This window comes from Oxyura jamaicensis, chromosome 2 (assembly GCF_011077185.1).
Source record: "Oxyura jamaicensis isolate SHBP4307 breed ruddy duck chromosome 2, BPBGC_Ojam_1.0, whole genome shotgun sequence".
NCBI classification, from domain to species: domain Eukaryota; kingdom Metazoa; phylum Chordata; class Aves; order Anseriformes; family Anatidae; genus Oxyura; species Oxyura jamaicensis.
The window spans coordinates 114,310,730-114,332,012 of NC_048894.1; the positions used below are offsets into that span (position 1 = coordinate 114,310,730).

The following is a 21,283-nucleotide window of genomic DNA, read 5'->3' on the forward strand; positions in this document are numbered from 1 at the left end:
TTTTTTTTTTTTTTTTTTTTTTTTTTTTTCTCTCCCTCCAGATTTTTCTATTTATTTAACCACTCTCCTTTTGCCCAACCAAGACAATATGGTTTGTAAAGTGAGGGACATCATAAAAGAAGTCATCCTTTTCATGACATGTAAGGAATGCATGTAAAGGGGGGGGGGGGGGGGGTCTTTACTTTTACTTAATTTATTTCAAGACTCTTTTGTTGATATTGTTCTAGAACCTTCACTGCAGACCAAAATTTTCACTTAAGAGCAACTGGTACATACTGAAAATTGCTAATGATGATCTTGAAGGATTATACCAAGGGAGCATCCCAAGACATCACTCAAAAGCACAAGAAACCATAAAGATTCAGATAATGCCTCTTCTATTTCTGATTAAAGCATGTAATAAAAGGTCAATCCAGTTATTGTTTCTACATTTTTGATCAAATGTGATGAAAAAAAAAAAACTCCTCAAAATTCAAGACTGGAGTTACTCTGTTTTAGAATCTGGTCTCCTCAGAGACGGTATGGAGAACAACACAAAAGCTTCCTATTGCCTTTGCACCCTCATTCCTCATATGGACTGTGGAAAATCAACCAAACCCAGGCCAGTGTCTGTAGGTATTTCACATTTTGGCAGTAGTATTAGTAAACCTATACAAATTTCAATATATAAACCTATAAAATTTGTGCAATGGAATAATATATTTTAAATATCAGGCAGAATTAGAAAGTGGAAGCAACAGAACTCTTCAGTCAGGTAACCTATTTCAAACATATAACTTCCAGCACTTAAGCTCCAGGCCAATCAACAGAGCTTGATTTCAAGATAATGAAAATGCACTGAAGCTAAAGATATCACTTGAATAATATCTAACACAATCAGGCAGCCAAAACACTATAGTCCAAACTGGTAAACACATTTATATTCTTTACCCAGAAGTCTCAGAAACTGTCAATGCTTTTACTGTTAGTTTCAAAAACTATGGAAAACTACTAATTTCCTTACAGACAAGATTACATTGTTTCCAATTATGAAATAAATAGTTGTTATGAAAAAAAAAATAAAAATAATTTTGACAATAAGTAACTGATGCCAGTGAGGCCAGCTTCCATAACTTATTTTCAAAATTGGATTTTTGCAGGCAGAATTTTTCAGCCCTTAAAATTTTCCATTGTTTTGACTTTTAAGCTGGTTATTTTTGCTGAGCAATAATTGATTTTTTTGGTGTTTTTTTTTTTTGTTTTGTTTTTGTTTGTTTGTTTTTTAAAATCAAATAGCTAGTACTATAGGCAAAGCCATATTTAGCTTGGAAAGTCACATTACATTACCTTACTGATGTACAGACTTGCCTTAAAGACCTACACACAGCGTGCTCAGAACTTCCTGCTATGGCACCATGTTGTGCCAGGGAGAGGGGAAGAAACAGAGGAGAAGAGGAAAGAGAAATAATAATAAATAAAGAAAGGAATTTCAAGAAACTGATGATATTATATCTTAATTTCAGGACTGGACATACAACTAATTGTGCTCATAACACAGAGACTCTAATCATCCTAGCACTGGCTAGGTGTCCCTCAGCTATCTGAGTGAGGCAAGGAATGTGAAAGTGGGCTGACACCAATCACCTTTGCCAGTGGAGGTGGTTCTGTTCAGTGGGGACAATGCAACTCCTTAAAACACATACCATTCACTCCACAGAACCCAGAAGCCAGAGACAACATACCTGCTGCAAGCACTTTACAGCAGCATAAATACATAGCCATTTTCTGCATAGCTGCAGGCAGGGACAGAGAATGAGAGAATGAACAAGTGTGAAAACATGAGGGTGAACACACAAGGCAGTGTGGCCAGGACCTTCTGATATTCACCCTGGTTTTTAAAAGGATCTGAATGATCAAATTACTGAGTTTCCTTGGAAAGTCCTCCATACATATGGATTAGGTCTTCTATCTGTATCTGTAAATGTACATATGCCATATTCTGAAAAATATATTTCAGAATATTACCCATTAAATATGTATGTATGTTTGTATATCTTCCAAAAGATGGTGATGAGGATTCAAATTACATCTCACTCTAAGGCAGATCTACCCCTCTAGAGGAAAAATAAAAGGCAATCCTTCACTCTGCTGCATGCAATAAAGCATTTTTAATGCAATGCTTCCATTCATGTCTGAGGGGAAGTGCTGAATGAGTGCTCTTACCAGATCCTCTTAACAATCTACTTTCCAGAACTATCAAATGATTGTCCTCTCTTAGAAATTCTCTTGATAAAATGTATGAAGTAGTAATTTTCATTATCTACATCTTTTTTCCCCTTTTCTCCTCCCAAACTTCCACTGAAGGGTCCTTAAAGCCTGAGTCCACCCCATTTGTTTAATGCTCAATATTGAAAATTTACACTTACAAAGGAAAAGTAAACCTATGTTAACAAGAAAACAAGTTTTTTTTTTTTTTTGGTTTTGTTTTTAAATTCCTTTTTTTTTTTAAAACTATTGAAATGTTTAAAAAAAAAAAAAAAAAAAAAGCAGGCTGAATTGGACCTTCTCAACCTTAGAATCATAAAATCATGGAATCATTAATGCTGAAAAGACCTCCAAAATCATCTAGTCCAACCATCCCCCTACCACGAATGTCACCCATTAAACCATGTCCCTAAGCACTAGGTCCAACTGTTCCTTAAACACCCCCAGGAACATTGGCACTATCACTAGTTACCTGTAAGAAGAGGCCAATCCCCAGCTCCCCACACCTTCCTTTCAGGTAGCTGTAGAGACCAATCAGGTCTCCCCTGAGCCTCCTCTTCTCCAGATGAAACAACCCCAGTTCCCTCAGCCACTCCTCACAGCACTTGTGTTCCAGGCCCTTCACCAGCTTCGTAGCCCTTCTCTGGACACGTTCCATGGCTTCAATGTCCTTCTTGTAGTGAGGGGCCCAAAACTGAACACAGCACTCGAGGTGCAGCCTCACCAGAGCAGAATACAAGGGGATGATCACCTCCCTGGTCCTGCTGGCTACACTATTCCTGATACAAGCCAAAATGGCATTGGTCTTCTTGCCCACCTGGGCACACTGCTGGCTCATGTTCAGGCAAGCATCGACCAACGCCCCCAGATCCTTTTCCTCTGCACAGCTTTCCAGCCACTCTGCCCCAAGTCTGTAGCATTGCATGGGGTTGTTGTAACCAAAGTGCAGGAACTTACTCTATTTAAGTAAAAAATCCATTGAAAAAGTTTCATTTGGGGTATGTGTAAGAAAAGTGAATGAAATTAAAAAGTAAAAAAATATAAACATAATAACAGATGGATAGAGTCCTTCTACCTATAATGGACTGTCCCTGAATACAGGTCAACCTCCCATCTCAACATGAGAACTGAACACAGTAATTTTTTTTTAAATAACTCAGTCAGGTATATTCTGAAATATTTTCTTCTCAATCTACTTTGTTAATATTATGTACCTGGAATAAATAATTACATTTCAATGGAATTGAGGCTAGAACTCAATTTCTACTAGCTGTTTTCTACTTCTTTAATGACTGTCTTAATTATTCTCCCCTTTAGGGTAAGTTTCTTACTGTAAGTTTTATGGCGCTAGCTAACACATTCACTTTTTTTTTCTTTTTTTTTTTTTTTTCCAGACAAAACTATTCAGCAAATTTATCTTAAATTCACAAATAGTTTTGCAAATACCAAATCTACATCAACTGAGCTAATTTACTGTTCTGTGAACCAAATAGTTGGGGCTATTTGCAACTGTCTCCACAATGTTCCTGGAACTCACTGACAAAAAGGTGAGGGAGCTGAAGGAAGCCGACTCTAATACCTCTTGGTAGACAACTTTGCTACTTTAACATCACCTTTGAAAGAAAGATGAGCCATGCTACTGACAAGTTTTGAGTTATGTAAGTAAACGTAAAGAAAAACCTCACCCCTCAATGAAAATCATTACCAAATCCTTCAGTGATAGTAGCACCACAAATAAAAGTAAGGAAAATCCTATTAATACTCTTTCTGACTACTGTCTACAGCTTTTTCAATGTGCTTGTTTCAACAGCTCTCTAACTCCTTGGAGAATATTATGGGTTTCTTATTTAAATCACTCAAAAACTCTGTTTTACCCTGTCTGCACCAAGGAGCCACTATTTTTGTAATTACTGAGGTCAGGTTAGTCTCCAGACAGTGCAATGAAAGTAACTGCTGTTTGTTTAAGTCTTTCCTTAGTCTCCTTGGCAAGAATGTTGACTTTGTAGTTTTCTTTAATTGATTTAATTTCTTTAATTTATACTTGACAAATCAGAGAAAAATTGACAGCATATAAAAGCTGTACAACCTGAATGAATACTAAGCCATACTTAACATTACAATGCTTTGATATGTTATTTGTAAATCTTAATGAAGTTGTACAGCATTAATGAAAATATTTTTAAAAAAGTAAAAAAGATATTTCAATACACCCTCTCAGGTCCTAAGTTAACAATAATCTAAGTATGGTTGTAAGAATCCTTTCTTTAGTTAGGGAAAGACCTAAAAGAAGTCAATGGACTATGTATAAAAAGAAAATGTTCTTTTAAACACTGTATTCCACAAGAAAAGTTCATCTACCATGACTGAGACATCTCAGAAACAACTGAGATATTACTAGAATGGGGCTTTGTGATAATCATGAACAGAAATAAAGCCTAAAAGGTGTTTTTTTTTTTTTTTTTTTTTTTTTTCAAAAAAAAAGTTAGACATTTACTGTATCCTTGGAATAACTAAATTATCAAAATGTAAAATGAGCTACCAGTTTGGCTTTAAAATACTGAAAGAAAACATGCGATTCTCAGTGATTTAAAAACAATGAAATCCTAATACACAATGTAATAGGTGCAAAATCACATACAAAAATAAATAAATATTGATACAAGGTTAAAAAACTCACTAGTAAGTCACTTGATGGCATTTATATATATATATATATTACAATAACTTTTCTGTTTTAGGCAAATAGGTATTTTTAGAAACATACACAATTTCACCTTAGGTTTACAAATACATACAAATATTTGAAAGAGATTATGTGCACAGCTGAACATTCTGACTCATGTATACATGCACAGTTTCTGATATATATGTAACATATATACTGCATGTTCTGTTACTTGTAAGTCTAGCAGGCAGATTGCACACTATGTCCTCAAAATCTATAACCATTAAAAAGCAAATATGTAGCATTATCCAGCTGGACTTTTTAAATACACTAGGCACCCTCATACAGCTTATGTAAATATAGACAAAGACATGCTGGCATACCGTTTAAAGAACTACAGCTTTTGTATTTTCATTATCCTTGCTCTCAAGAAACGTATAAGGATTTGCACCACCCTTCTGCATGCTATCCAATGTAAATGAGTCCAGTGCATTTATAAATATGGATGTGGAAGACCCCCAAACAAAACAGTACCTGCTGTCTATCCAACCGCATCCTTTTTGCAGCATTTCTGCTTTCACTCTCACAGGCGGAAGCCAGGATACTCTCTGCAACTGCTGAAGTAAGGTGTGAGGGAATAGGTCGTGACTATGAAAGAAAAAAGAAATAGAAATTATTTCTAGCATAATCCACGATATCCTTATCACAGCACACAAATACCATCACCTAGGCAGAAAAGTCTGCTCATTGAAATGTAGCTTATAGCAACAAAACAAGGAAATGGAACTTGTAAAGATGAAAAATGAAACTAGTTAGATGTTAAAGCTGCAGCTGATCCGCGGATCCATGAGAAACCCTTTCCCCCCACCGCTCTATTGTCCAGTGTGTTTAGTCTGGCTCATTACGCTGTACTTTGAACAGACAGTGGCATATTCTCTGCGTTCCAGCAGCACCCTGGCCGTCTGATTCTTGTTAAGAAAACTGAAAGGCTTTTTATCCTGTACAGCATGTGACAGAGATGACTATTGGTTTTTATAGTCATAAAAAACAAACTAAACCAAAACAAAAAACCCCGAGTGATAGGACTGAAACATCACTCACAACAGATTGTCAGAACATTTCAGAGGAGTCTCAATCTGTAGTATATGAACATTTGCATTTCTTGCTGCAAAATGACTGATGTGATTAAAATGATTTTTTTTTTTAAAAAAATCTGTTTTTCTCTTGATAATACCAGCCTTCCAACAACGTAGATATTTTGTGGTTCAACTAGATATGGTTCATTTTTCCCATACGAAGCCTTTCATTATGAATTTCACAGCACTTACATGCTTTTGGTTAAAGGTGCAATGAATCACAAAAACAAAACAAAACAAAAATAATGATATATATATATGATATATTTTTTGGTCTGCTGTCAGTTATGAATTCCAATATGATCTTCCCCACCCATTCATTAAGAAGACTATTTGCACATCTTTTTTCCTAATTACATACCAACAATCTGGGAGATGAGGCTCACAATATAACACTAGTCTTATTCTTTTGTATACAAAGATATATTAGAACTATCCAGAAAATAAAGAAAATCGGGACAACATCACAGATACAGTTATGTACACATATTTAAGTGCACTTCAGAGACTGCAATTTATTAGACCATGTTCTGTACTTCCATAAATTTTGAAAGCTTCACTGAACTCAAAAGAACTGGGTGACTTTACACCTACTGAGGAAATGGCCAAATGTGGAGCTTTTCTTCTTCTTCTTCTTCTTCTTTTGTTTTGTTTTTGACTGGGAAGGACTTTTTTTTTTTTTTTTTTTTTTTTTTTTTTAGTGTTTGTTTGATTTCCTTTTCTTGTTCCATAAAACATAGTTGTGAACCTGCTGAGAAATGTCATTGAGTTTTGGAAGCAGATTTTGAAGTATTCTGTTCTTATACAACCTTAGAACAGATTAATTATATTGGCTCAACTGATTTTATGGTTTTCATAATATTCCAGAAACCTTTAGGAGACCATTACTAATATTACATTTTTACCTTTAAAAATTAAAATCCATTTATAGACTTTGAATGTCCTCTGCAGAATGGCAATTGATTATCTCGTGCTGTACCTTCTGTATTGCATGGGACAGCAGTCTGGGACCAGAGGCTGAACTAGCTTTTAGAAATAGACATGGATTTATGGTCTCCATCTCTAGTGCTCTTGGCTTAATTCTCCCCACTCATACAAGAACAAGCTCTCTAGCATCAGTAACAGCTGTGTAAGAAAGACAGTCACCAGCAATACTGCAATAAAATATGACATTTGGATTGATTTGACAGAACAAACCTATTGAACTTGTTTACAGTTCATACAGGAATGCATTTCCATGCACTTTTGAAAATAAATCATTCAAAATGTGAAGGACACAGATGTTAAATCCTGGTGTCATTACAAAAGTTAACATTACAGTTCATGCAGACACCTTTCTCAGATCTCCAGAGGAGGGAGTGAGCCTTTGAGGGAGGCTTTCACTGACAAAATTATTTTGCTTCCCTAGAACGGTGTTGTTCTGGTGATGATGATCTGAATATGTTATTGCATCACTTAGCCACACTAGATTCCTCTCTATATTTGGTGGCAAAGTATCACTATAAATGTCACCATTTTATATGTTTCAGGTACATCGAGTATGTTAGCTGCATGGAAGTCTCAGTGTGTTCCTCTAGCAGTGGCCACACAATGATGGCTAATTCCTTCAGCTACAGTTACAGCTCAGAGCTACAACCATACATACACACCAGATACATAGAAGGCAAAGTATGAGCCCAGAAAGTGATGTATTGACTAAAATGTAAAATGAAATAAATTCCCCAGATTATTTGCTTATGGGAGAGAATGGGTTTATTAAAGTGTTTATTAACATTAAAAATGAGTCACCGTTATAACCAAACATCTGTTTCTCTCACAAAGACTGTAGCGGTTATGTTCGCCATTGAAACACTGAACTCAAAAATAATACCTGCAAAAATGAATTAAACTCCAAGTAATGGAGTATACTTCTCTTGAAATATGTGTTAACCTGTAATTTCTCACACATCACTGCAGCCGGCTGTTGATACGTTCATGTCAAGAATTATCTAGAATGAACCCTAGGGAGAATGTAATGAATGCATGCTTGAGTCAACTGGGGATTAAAATATGGTAACAATGCACAGGAGGAAAATCATCTCATTAAGGTTCATGCTCTATCAACTCAGCTCAGGCAGAGCCCTAGTCTGGCATTGATTGAGAAGGTGAACAGTCCTCTGTCACTAATAGTAGAGCTGTTAAAAAGAAGATTTTCTGTTCCGTGAAATGCCATATCTGTGAAACGTCAAAAAGATCAATTTTGAAAAGCCTTGCCTAAGAGGGAAAAAACACTTTGAAATAATCTTCTTCTTATTATTATTATGTATTTCTAAATAAATTGAAGTCACTGCCCCATCTTCTAAGCTCAAAGGCCCCTTCTGGCTTAACCTAACTTCCTCATTTTCTATACTTCTGATTATTCATGACCCCTGTCATGACTACCAGCTATAAAGCCAACCCAGTCCCTGTGGGGTTCTGCACATTTCTAAACTCCCTATCCAAGGGTGACACAGAAAGACTTAGGGAAATATGACAAAAGCAACATCATTCAATTCTACAGAAGGGAGCCTGCAGGTCTCAGGCAAATCAGTATTTTTAGGTTGCCAGGGTTCCTTCTGTTCATAGCAGAGTTCTGGTTCCTGCATGTCTGAGACTACAGCGGGAAATGTGGGAGCCACGGAGTCCTTATTTCCAAGGGCTCACAGGCTCCAGAAACAATCCCTGGATCCACAAAGCAGGAAACCAGGTTTCAATTTACTGGACAAATTCATATTTCTAAAGGAAAAAAAAAAAAAAAAAAAAAAGAGGCATTGCAAAAAATTCCTAACCAGCTTTAAGTGATGGAACATACCTACCGTTTTTTGATACGTAACATTCACAGCCCCCCAGACTTGTATTTCTATCATTTCACAATGATATAAATAAGGAAATAGCTGTACTGGAACTACACATGTGTTAAAAAAAAAAAAAAAAAAAAAAAAAAAAAAAGAGCCAAGCCTCTAATCTTTAGTCTATCAAAACAAGCATCTCAAATGGCAAAATCAAAATCAGAAGTCAGGATATCATTTTTGTCATTTTGAAACAATGACAAATAGAGACAAGTGCCAATTTTATAACTTTCAGGTGAAGAGATGAATAAAACTTGCAGGGAATCTTAAAAAACATCTTAACAAAGACCTTTGGAGAAGACTATATACTTTGGTCCATCACACAGCTGCAGTATACAGAACTCTTCTGTATTTGGAAATGAAACAATGCTTGTGTCTGCACTAAAACAGCAGCCACATTTTGAACACACATTTTTCTTTGTTTTTGTACTTCTTTGCATCTGACACCCAATACATGTTCAATCCCTAACACAATATATGTGAACAGCATTCTGACAAAAGATGTAAGGAAATCTGCTAACTTTCAGGTACATGTGGATGCCTCTGTTTTTAACACCTTTTGAAAAGACTGACATTCAGGAGCTGGTTGAAATTCCCTCAGTAGCCCAAAGGAGATGACCAACCATGTCCAGTCCTCTCATATTCAAAAACTGCCTTTCAAGCCTGTTTAAATCTGATTCTTGAGACCACCACAGAGCCTTAAGATAACAATGATGATGACAAAGAAACAAAGACACTTAACTACCAGACTGGGCAGGACCTTCTACATGGTTTTAAGATAAATAATTTGTGTGAAAATTAATATGAAAACTTCACACAATTAACCCCTTATGCCTTTCTGAAGAAAAAATAAACTATTGGCAAATATATTTTAGCAAATTTATTCCAGAAATACTAAATCAGCTAATTTTCCTTTGTAGTCAAATAACCGTTGGTCTGCTTTCAAGAACATTAAAACTAACGAATATATTTCAGAAGTGGTGGTGGTGGTGGTTAGATCTGGCTCTCAATAATTAGATCATCTTACAACAAGCTTTCTGGAAAGATGGAGTTGTTCTGCAAACTTGTTGATTTTTTCCATACTTGAAATCAGGAAACTTTGGCCAAGATCCTCTAAAAATAACTCTATTAATATAATCTCTGGTTCCCTAACATAACAGAGGCTGAAAAATACCCATTTTTTGGCACACATCAACTATATGCAATATCACCAGGTCTTCAGTTTGAAGTGATGTGCCTTTTGAGTACTGTTATGGGAAACGTAAAATGCCCTTTTTGCAATGTTCACAGAATTTCTTTGTTTCCATATGGAATCTAAATAATAATAATAATAATAATGTTGAATTCTAATTTCAAATGTGCATTTGTAGTACAAGTCTACCAATTACAGATATAATATAGGGAGTATTTTGAGTCCAAACCACTAGGAGCAGCGTATTCACCAGAAAGAGGTTTCTAACCCGCTGTGTGTGCTGTCCTGTGGTTATATAACTGTTGCCTGTAATGTTACTGCATTAGCATTTTCTGTTAGGATAAATAAAATAAAAGCCAACCTTTTAATACAGGATCTTGGTCTAGATACTCTGACACATGTTACATGGGTTTGGCTCAGTTCTGAAAAAAAATTGCTATCAATTATGTCAAATAATGGGCACACATGCACACCTGGTAAAACACAAAACTTTATATCCTGGCATTTGTGCATAAATACTCCCTTGTAGTTCAGGTCAATTAACACCAGAAAGGAGAATCTTGGGGTATAAGGCAGTTGCAAGCACATAAACATGCAAGCTACTTTCTTTTGTTCATAGAGACTCTAACAATAAAAATATGTTCTCATTCACATATTTAAACTATTACTCAAACATGAAAACAAATTTTCCAAAACAATTGGCCATCCAAAGGCGAAGATGAATGCCTAAGATACTTGGCTTGCAGTTACTGAGTTTTTTTCCAGAAGTACCTGACCAGTCTGTGCTCCCAACACTGTGAGGCTCCCTACCTCTTTCCTGCATGTAAGCTCTTCCTTATGCATCGTAAACCAATTAATTGCCAAAATGAAATATTATGCCACAAACCTTTCATAATAACATAGTAAAATCTAAGACAATGTGTGAAAATCCCCAACGTATATCTAATGACAGTATGCAATCCTTAATTAACAGCTTTTCACAGAAAATATCCACAATACCTTCTAAGAAAGGGTATGGGTTATCAGGTTGCAAAGTATTTTTTGCTTTTTAGTTTTCATCCTTTTTTTCCATATACCATGCCTTTTTCCAAAGCTAACTTCTTCACATATACCAAAGTTACTGGAAACAGCATAAATTCTTCTGCTAACCATTCTGAAAATTGCCTATATTTGCATCAGTTACTAAAAAGTAACAGGTATTTAAGATAGACTTAAAATGTAGTTCTGAAAAATTACTTCAGTATTCATTTAAAAATTGTGGGGAGAGGGGAGGGGGAAGAGAATTATAAATTTTAAAGAAACTGTTTCTTGAATATTTTCAGGATATGTGAGACCAAATGCAAAAAGTCAGTTTGCCAGAGAATAGTTTCCCCCCTTTTAAACAGCTTACTCGTCAGACTTGCATATGCTAACCACTGTTTCACAAGGGAGAAATGCTTAGAAAGCAAATTGTCAAATCAGGACAGTTTGGGATACAGTACAAAATAACAATTCTGTTGCTATTTTTAGATACTTATGCAACTGTTCTTGTGACAATTTTCTTAATGCTTCTCTGCTTAATCGATCAGGATTAGGTTTGCATACCTGAACCCACAGACCTTTATCTTCCTGAAAATGCTTATGACCTTTACAGTCAACAGAGGCCTGGAGGACTGAAAAGCCAAGTGACTGCAAGGGCAGCTGGACTACTCAAAACTAAATTGCCGAAATGAAAACTTCCTCTCTGTAAAGCTAAAACCTACAATGAGAGACATTTCCAAGAGGCAGATTTCAGAAGACATACTGCCCTCTGAAAACCAGTCCCCACAGAAGTCACTCAATCACAATAAAAAATAAGGCACTCAATCACTAGATGCATTTAAAACATCTTGATCAGCATGTGCACAGTTGCAAATTGTTAAAACACCTCTTGGCACAAACCAATTGGCACAAACAAAACACAGAAGCAGCAAAAGACATCAAGCTTGCTTATTTGTTATTGATAGATAACAATCAATAGGATAGATCCTGATATTGTTCTTCTCAGCTCCTTCTTACTTAGGAATGGTCTTTAGTCATGGCGTGACACCTTTCCTCATCACTGACACATCCAAACATCTTCAGACAATGAAAGACATTTGTAACTAGCCTTTTCTCTCCAATATATGACAGCAGTGACACTTGGTTCTTTGATAGTATTTCTTTGTATGAGAGTAGTGCCTAGCAAGGAGTGTTTACTCTTGCTTAAACAAAACTTTTTTCTGTTTGAGAGTTTAAGCCTTGATATACACATGGGGAAAAGTGCATATCTGTGCAAAAGGCACTGTAAGGTGCATTTTCACATGAATTATAGAAACTGAGTCTGATGATAGGAGATCCTGAAGATGGAAAGGAGCAGATAGTAGAAAGAAAATGTGATTAGGATGTTAATTCAACTCCATTTGATCATTTCAAACATTACAATTTTCTGGAGTGTAACTAAGTAAGTAAATATCATGTGTACTCAGCAGCTGTCTCTTTGGGCCCCCCCCCCCCCCCCTTTTTTTTTTTTCCAATTCACATTTTTTCACAGATATATTGGCAGGGACAAATCTAAAGTACAGATTTTTAGAAGTTTAGTGAAATAGGTCATTTGACTATTTCAGGGAGAAAACTCCTATTTAGCATACACAGATCACAACAACTTAATGTATAGAAAGGAATTCTCATTAATATCAGTCTTTAAGAGAGGGACAATAATTCATTTTTTCTTTTGCTTATGGTTGAATGAAGAGAAAAACAAACATTTTCTCTAAGAAATTCTTAAAGTTCTGCAGCACGGCACAAGTGGAAGCATAACCCAGAGATCCCATCCAAAATCCAGTGATTTCAGGACTGGACAAACTTCTTTCCAAGTGGAAAATTATGTGCAAGATCACAGAATATAGTAAGAGAATGTTCTCAATAGACCACAAGCAAAAGAGAACAGGAGGAAAAAAGTGTTCTTGTAGTTTGTGAGAAAAACTTTGACAATGCCTTGTTGAGGGATATGGTTGTGCCAGAATGAAAATGCAAGTGGCACAGTTACGAGCTGAAGATCAAATGAAGAAAGCATTTTCAATTCAGAAAGGGGATTCCTCAAAGAATATTTGTAAAAAGAATCTATTAAAGCTGTCTTGGATTCCACAGACTCTAAGTTGTCATAAGTAGGAGAATAACTGTAAGCATCTCTGAAAAATATTAATAATAAGAAATGTTAACTAACAACACAAACACTCATGAGACAGAATCTTTCCTATTGCCTCAGAGCTAGAACTAGCCTGTTATGCAGTGAGAACTGTCATTTGGATTACAGATGGCAAATAACTGACTGAAGCAGGCTTCAGGCATGCTTTTTCATCTTTACCATGCAGTCTTACACTAATTAAACTTAGTGTTTACGTTTTCTCTTCACTTTGCAATATGACACTGTAGATAGCTGCACCACTCCACATAGTCTGAATTGTCACACGCCATCTATGAGATTAATTCTTTTTTTCTCCTGCAACTAGATGCTCAAAACATGGCATTCTGGCCCTGAACAAAATGAAAAACTTGTGTTTAATATGTCTATAGAAAAAGGAACCACCTGTGGAGATTATTATCTGATATCCTATTTAATATAACAACTGTAGCACTATTGCTCCTGAGGAGATCATTATCCTGTTTTGCTGTAGCCGTGTGTAGCACCTGATTCAAATCAACACCGCCATGTCCTTTCATGATTGTTTTGAACAAATGTTGTTATCCAGACACAAAGTGATTCTTTTCCACTGTCAAAATGGTGAGCACATTCAAAATAGTCAGACAGTCAAGTGCCTCTGTCCGTGATAGTATTTTTTTTAAATGGCTTACAGTCATGAGATACCAATAGAGTAATTTAGAAATTAGAAAATAATTAAAAACAACAAATGGATGTGTGTTAAATTTCAGAACTATTCAAGACACAAAACACTAGTAGTTCTCTCAGGAAGTTAAAAGGGAGCTGCTCCAAAGACTTTGCCTCTTGTTCCTACCTGCAAACAGGGAAGCAGGACAGATTTCCCTTCTGGCCCATGAAAGCTGCAATCTTTGGCATGAACACCTGTGCCTTGTCACTTCTATTCATGGGCAGCAAAGTCAATATTTTAGAGGGTAATTTGTTTGTTTGAAAAGAAATAAAGCCCATCATAAAATGTAATATTATAAATATAGGGAATATTTCTGAACTATAAAGGTTGCCTATTTGAATCATGTTCCTGGTAATCTCTGCTCCTTTTCCCCTCCCAGGAATAAATTTGACCCTCCAACCTTTATTCATACAAAAATAACCTTTGCAAATATGCATAATCCACTAAAGTGAAACCAACCTAGCTTTTATGGGTCAGACTGTAAACCCCTTATTCATACTGAAAAGCAGTTCTGAAAATCTTTCAGATGATTAAAAAAAAAAAAAAAAAGTCAGTTTACGTAACTGCTCATCAGCATGAATAATGACAGTAATGAGGCCATAAATTGAACAGTGAGGAGACTTGCTAGGATCAGCTAATTTTATAAGTATTTTTATTTTAAAGTACAGCAGAGCAAAATATTTGGCACTATGAAAGCTGAACTTGATGTTGCTGAATTATTCTCACTCAGAGTGAATGGATATAATTTGATTCTACTTACTGTATCACAGAAAATATTTACTTTCTGTTTTTCTGTCTTCTATTTTGAAAGGCTATACAATCTGATGTACACCACCAGTCAACCTTCGGCACTTTTATCAGTACAAATGCCCTTTATTCTAACTGCCTATTTTCATCTGAGTTTCTGTTGTTCAGAAACAACATTATCCCAACGATTCAAATAATAAAGACACAGAGTCAAAAACTTATACAAAATTTTAGTTCCTGTCTCTGCTGTTTGTGATATCCAATAATGGTCTTACCCTACAATAAACCTGTTATTTTGTTTTTAAAACTGCTAGCTACCATTTTAAAACAACATATGGACATAAGTATTCTGCACAGACTGCAGGAACGAGAAAGACAGAGAGAAAGAGAGAAACAGTAAAATTCAGTCATGCCCAGTATTTTTTATGTAATCAAAGGGTTTGCAGATGATTCATTAAAATAAAAATGGTATGTTTGATCACTAAATGATATCTATTTGTAATGATGAGGTGATTTCATTGTCATCTAAAGGCCAGAGAGATAGTTAAGACACATCAAGCATAAAGTATGTAGATACTCATTTTTTTTGCAGTTTTCCTGGGGTTTGGAAATATAAAAGTTTTTTAGAGATAATAAATTTGCCAATTAGTGAGAAGAGCTATTCTTTGCTCATTATTAAGCTACTGGGTAATATTAAAATACTAATGTCTGAAAACTTTGCCATTTGTATACTGTTTTCATGGTCTTTGGTTCACTTACAATTACAAAAAGAGACCAAAATGTAAACTTGATACCTCTGTTTTAAAATCACTGAATGTGTTTTGTATATCTATATATCAACTGAAAGACTTCAAAGGAGTAACCATTACTGATAGCTTGTAGGATAAAATGTGCAAGAAAGAAAAAACAACCCATTGCCAATGCAATGTTACTACACTGGGTATTTGCTTAGATATAGCATTTTTCTAGCAAGATCTATTTTTGATAGAGTTCACAGAAATGCGGTTAGCAGAGGCATTTTAAAGAAAAATCCATCTTACTTCAAGACTTTGCCAGGAAAAAATCTCTAAGTGTAATCTTGCATAGGAAATAAGTCACTGTATAAGCCAGCATTTGATTTCTCTCCTTATACCTTATTTTTTCATTTCTTAGATATCCATACTAGTTCATCTTGTGAATTCTAGTGTCTCAAATATTTTTTAAACCAGTGAAGAAGGGGAATAAATTCAGGAAGAATGAAGAAGGGAAAAAAAAAAAAAAAAAAAAAAAAAAAAAAAAAAACTCTGACCTGGTATTACCAAAATTAAATAAATAAACAAATAATAATAATAATAAAAAGACACTAAGATGAAAACAAAATAGTGTCATGGATTTACATATGGGGTTTTGATGGAAACTAGGGCTGGGTTTTAAATCAAAACTCACCATCTCAAAACCACTTCTTTTCATCCGCCTGCAGGACTTGAGGTAAGTACGTATGCGCTTTCTGGCACGCTCTTGATACTCAGGGAATTGTCGCCTGCATGAGTCAATGATAGCTTGGATCTTTTCTTTTGGCTGCTTAGAGATTGGGACCATTCGGTCCAAGTTTTCATCTACAAACAGCCTGACAAACATCTGTTGGCAAGAGGGAGACAGAGGAGACGGGTTTGGAGGGCTGCTCTCTTCTCTTCCTAGCTTTCTGTCTTGATTACTGATAGGAAGACATTTTTTTCTATCCACGGAATAGCTTTGTAATGGGAAGCCAGAAATATTAAGCAAACAGTTGTTTAAAGGATTATTTAGGGGGTGGGGAGAAGCTAATTTAAGGGTAAAAAAAAATAAGAACAAGAAAAGAATAGTCTATAGGATACAGAACTTGTGAGATAAACCAGAACAGATTGTGAAAATAGGCACCACTTAAGTTTCATCATTAACAATAAGCTGTGATTGCTACATCATTTTATTGAAGTGAATCTCACTTTTCTTTGTTTGAACAATTGCTTGTGTTTTCATGCATAATTACATACACTGGGAAAGCAATAGCGAACAGCTGACCACTGGAATGGTCTTCTGATAAACTAGCTACAGCCCCTTTCCATTCACTGACTGAACATGCACATCCACACATCCACACACACAGGCACATATACACACACAAAACAAAGCTTTTTTTTCTTCACTGGTAAAGATGGCACTGTGCCTTAAATTCTAAATAAAACACAGTAAATCTGTTATCTGTTGGCAAGAGTTTAATGTGCATTAATATAATAACTGAAAAAGTCCCAGCAAATTAAATTAATGTGCCTTTAATATTGTCAAACTTACCATAAATAGCCATGTAAAAGGAGGTAGTAAAGGTAAACAAAGCAACAAGTGCAAGAGGACTTACATTAAAAGCTTTCAGTCGCTCAGCTTCTACCCCATCTGACTCATTAACCTTCTCAGGATCTTCCTGCTCATCATGGTCATCCTCATCTTCATCTCCTCGATTCAAAGACAGATCTTCAGCACCTCTGCCTACACTCTCATTCTTGCCAGAGTCATAGCTTGAATAACTATGTGCAGGGGACTGAAAATAGATTTAAAAAATAGATATGTATATATTTGTAAAAATTCACCATAGAAATAAGGTCTGCTCATCAAAAATGCTTTATAAACATTTAAATAATTCCATGATCTCTTTTTATTCTTTGTTCAACATTGTGTGCTCACAATCCTTGTAAGAGTAAAAAAATCACAATAATATTCATTTCAGTACTTAAAAAAAAGTGACCAAATGTAAATTCAGTAAATCAATTACCAAGTTACCTATGAAAATTACAGTTGAGGTACTTGCCATGCAGACTTAAATACTAACTTCTTTATAGTAGCCAAGATGCAAATAAGGGGCAATAGATTTTCCACAAAACTCCAAAGTGTGAAAAATTACACATTTTAAGGCAAAGCAGATATAAGCAGGAAACACTGATATTTATTCAATCAGTCCGAAATATTTTCAAGAGCTGCTATATGTTCAAAACATTCAAAATGTGCAGAAGATCATGTTCTAGCTTTCACTTGGAAAACCCCAAACCGAATTAGAGATGTGTAGGTCAGTTAATATTATGAATGCTCTGCTGAGAAATACGTAGTAAAACCATTTTATTTCCTCATATCAGCATTCAGATTTTTCCCCTGAGCAGAAGAGTCAGCTTATTGTATAAATCAGATGACCATCTCATTAAAGTGTTATCCACTTCCAAGACCAAAAATTTTTCAGTTACCAGATGAGTTTATATTGTACATTTTCTTTGAAATATCAAGACCTCATTTACCTGTTTCCTCTGCATACGCTTCAGACTGAAAAACCACAAAATGACATCAGTAATGAAAAGCCTTCTACAGTGTAACACTTTAAGATCAAAGCTTTGCACCAGACACACAAAAGTATCACAGAGTATTTTCACCAGAGCCATCAGATTCACATTTAGGTAATTCAGAGCTCTATTTTACTTCTATAATATTTTAATCCTGTAATATTTCAAGATATTCCTCTCTTGCTTCAAAGCATACTGTATTCTATTAACTTCAGAGAGTGCTACCAGGTGCTATCAGCTATCAGGTGATGAATTTCACACATCTGTTTTTTGCTGTATCTTGTCTAAATGCCACCAACATATATATCAAGAGCATAACATTTCAATCAAGAATATATTTCAAATACACATGGTTAAAGTCACATCTTGATCTACATTCTGAATCTCCTAAAACTGTCTTTTATTCAGTGTTGTTTTCATCAACCACAGAATGTAGCTGGGCAGTGAAGTAGAGGTAGTTTTAGATGTAGACCTTAGTGATATGGTTTAGCGGAGGACTTGTTAGCATTAGGTCAGAGGTTGGACTCGGTGATCTTGGAGGTCTCTTCCAACCTAGATGATTCTGTGATTCTGTAGGAGGGAAAGGCCTACAAAACTGCATTCATCTTTAAGGTATATTTCTTGCTTTATATTCTTATTCCAACTATTTTTTCTTTCCCTATATTCATTTCCGTCTCATCTTGGTCCTCTGTACACTACTGGTTTTGAAGTCACTCCCATTCATTTCCTTGCCTTGCCTTTCCAGCACTCATGCTCCAAGCCTTCCTTATCTATCCTCCCCAGACTATATTCTCACAGAACAAATCCCCTTGAGTTCCACTTTTTAATTTCTAATGCTTCTAATATCAGATCTTGTAGCTCCTCTCTCATCCCCTTCTTAAGAGTCTCTTCACACCCTAAACCCTTATAATAGACAAAGGGAGAATGAAACAACATCAAAAGAAAACAGAAGAGCCAGCCTCTGGATACAAATATCTTCAACAAGTAGTAAGCTCAGCATCACCTCCTCTTCCTACAACTCCACAGTTACAAGGCAAAAAAATTACAACTGATCCCAATGTTCAGGATGACAGACATGAGGTGGTATGGGAAGATGACTTTGTAGAGCCAGAAAAACAAAACAAAACAAAACAAAAAACCAAACCAAACCAAAAAAAAAAAAAAAAAAAAAAAAACTCATTTTCTTCTTTGGCACACTGTTGTTTTATTTGCGGAACATGATGAATATCTACACTGCTGCCCATTCAGATCACTTTTTCTTGCAGAAGGTGTTGAATTCATTGAACAATTAGGCTCAAGAAGAATATCCTGATCAGTTCCATCCTGATAGGAGATGATGCTTATAATATATCAGAGACTAGCATATATGAGCAACAGTATTTAACCTCACTATTGTCTACCAGAAGGCCAACAGCAGCAGCCTGGTAGCCTGTTATGTAGGAATGAGAAGACTGATTTAAAAAATAATAATATTTTTTAAAATTCACATTGTAATTATGTACAAATGCTATGCAGTAGAAGATCTGACTTCATACTGAGACTTGCTCTTTAGTACTTTTTTATTTTACCACTTACTACAGCTATACAGCATGCAGAGAGCTCCTAGATAATCTAAAATCCATTTCCTGTGCTAGTCATCACATAAAGTTATAGCAAGCAGAAGCTACTGCCCTAAAGAACCCTACTGTCTGAAACCCTTGTTCTGCAAACACTTGATTTCATATGAGCCATTTCATCAGACTAAATCCAATTAGACTACTCATGTGCATATAGTTAAACAGATGCAAAACTGATTTCAACATGTACATATGTTTGGGCTGGATGCCAAGATCATAAATTATGCACCAGGATTGAGATTTGCTTTTTTGAAGGAACGAAATTCAGGCCAAAATGTATTAGCTGTCTCTAGAAAATGCAGTTAAAAAAAATAAAAAAATAAAAAAAATTGCATAGAGAGCCTTGTCCAATATTTTCTCCAAAATATTTATTTCAAGAACATCTTTAACAACTTAAATGAAAATTAGAGAATAGCATGCTCTGCAAAAGTTGCATGGCAGAAGTAGTTATTCACTGGGGATTTTATGACTGTATGCAGTAGCAGAAAAAGTCATATTTTTGTCATGTTTTTTTCCTCACTGGTTGGTCAACAAACTGAGGTTACAAAAACTCAGTTAAGAATAAAACTTCTACATTCTTATATTTATACACAGATGAATATTTAGGCAGAGAAGGAAGAGAACGTTCCTCTCACTTGTGTTGACTCTGCAGTTGCGCAAAAACAGATAAGCATTTTCTTTTGCTACTCTATTAAGCAGCTGCAGTGGCAAACAGACTAAGACAGCAGAGGCAGAGGACAGCTTTTCCTTAGCACTTCAGGCTCTAAGTCTTAGAAACGTGATGACTTAACATTCACGCTTTTCAAAAAGGCTGCTCCCACTTTTGCCAGATAGGTACTGTCTCATTCATTTCTCTGCATACCTCAATACATATATTTTAAGTTCCTCCAGAGTACTAGACTAGAGAAGTGATCCTAGCTAAAAATCTTCCCTCCACTCTCAGCAAAACTCCTTTTGCCAGTATGTTTATGACTTGGTTCCTGATCACCACCTGAAACTACAAACCTTTGGGCTTGGCAGGAGGGTGTGAGCATGTAGAGGACAGAGGGAACACACACATCGCTTGAAAGCAACACAAGATTGAAGTGATTATGGAGTGGAAGCATTAGACAGACACGAGATGTTCCACACATGAATTCGCTGTGTTTGACAAATATTGATAAAAAAAGGAAGTGCTAGAAAAGTAAAGAGAACTTATTCAAGGAGAACAAACAAGGCCAATGCTAAGTCCAGGATCATTGCCTCCCTGAAAATCATTAAAAATACTGAGATGTTGACAGATATACTCTGGTCATTTTGTCTTTGTCCTTTTCTGAAGGTTCCAAGTTCATTGTTTCAATCTCTTCTCTGCAATAATAAGCATCAGACTCTTCTACATTACAAAAATCAAAGGCTAATAATGCCTAATAACCTGGTTTCAGCAGCTTGTGACATGAAATAACCAACATCCTTCTAATAAATAAATAAAGAGGTGATCAGAGGGCTGGAATGCTTCTCCTATGAAAACAGGTTGTGAGAGTGTGGATTGTTGTGCCTAGAGAAGAAAAGGTTCCAAGGAGACCTTTCCAGTATATTAAGAGAACCTACAAGA

General features: G+C 35.6%; 1 protein-coding gene across 5 annotated transcripts in view; it reads right to left on the minus strand.

The window, feature by feature from the left end:
• The window catches only part of NOL4 (nucleolar protein 4), a 190,992-nt gene that overhangs the window by 33,477 nt on the left and 136,232 nt on the right, over positions 1-21,283 (minus strand). For 4 of the 5 annotated variants that reach the window (XM_035317858.1, XM_035317857.1, XM_035317860.1 and 1 more), the window contains 3 exons: positions 17,110-17,289; positions 16,164-16,355; positions 5,444-5,557 (listed from right to left, as the gene is read on the minus strand). In XM_035317858.1, the coding sequence (XP_035173749.1) occupies positions 5,444-5,557; positions 16,164-16,355; positions 17,110-17,289 (486 nt within the window). The remainder of the gene's footprint in view (positions 1-5,443; positions 5,558-16,163; positions 16,356-17,109; positions 17,290-21,283) is intronic. The other variant, XM_035317859.1, reaches the window with a different exon arrangement.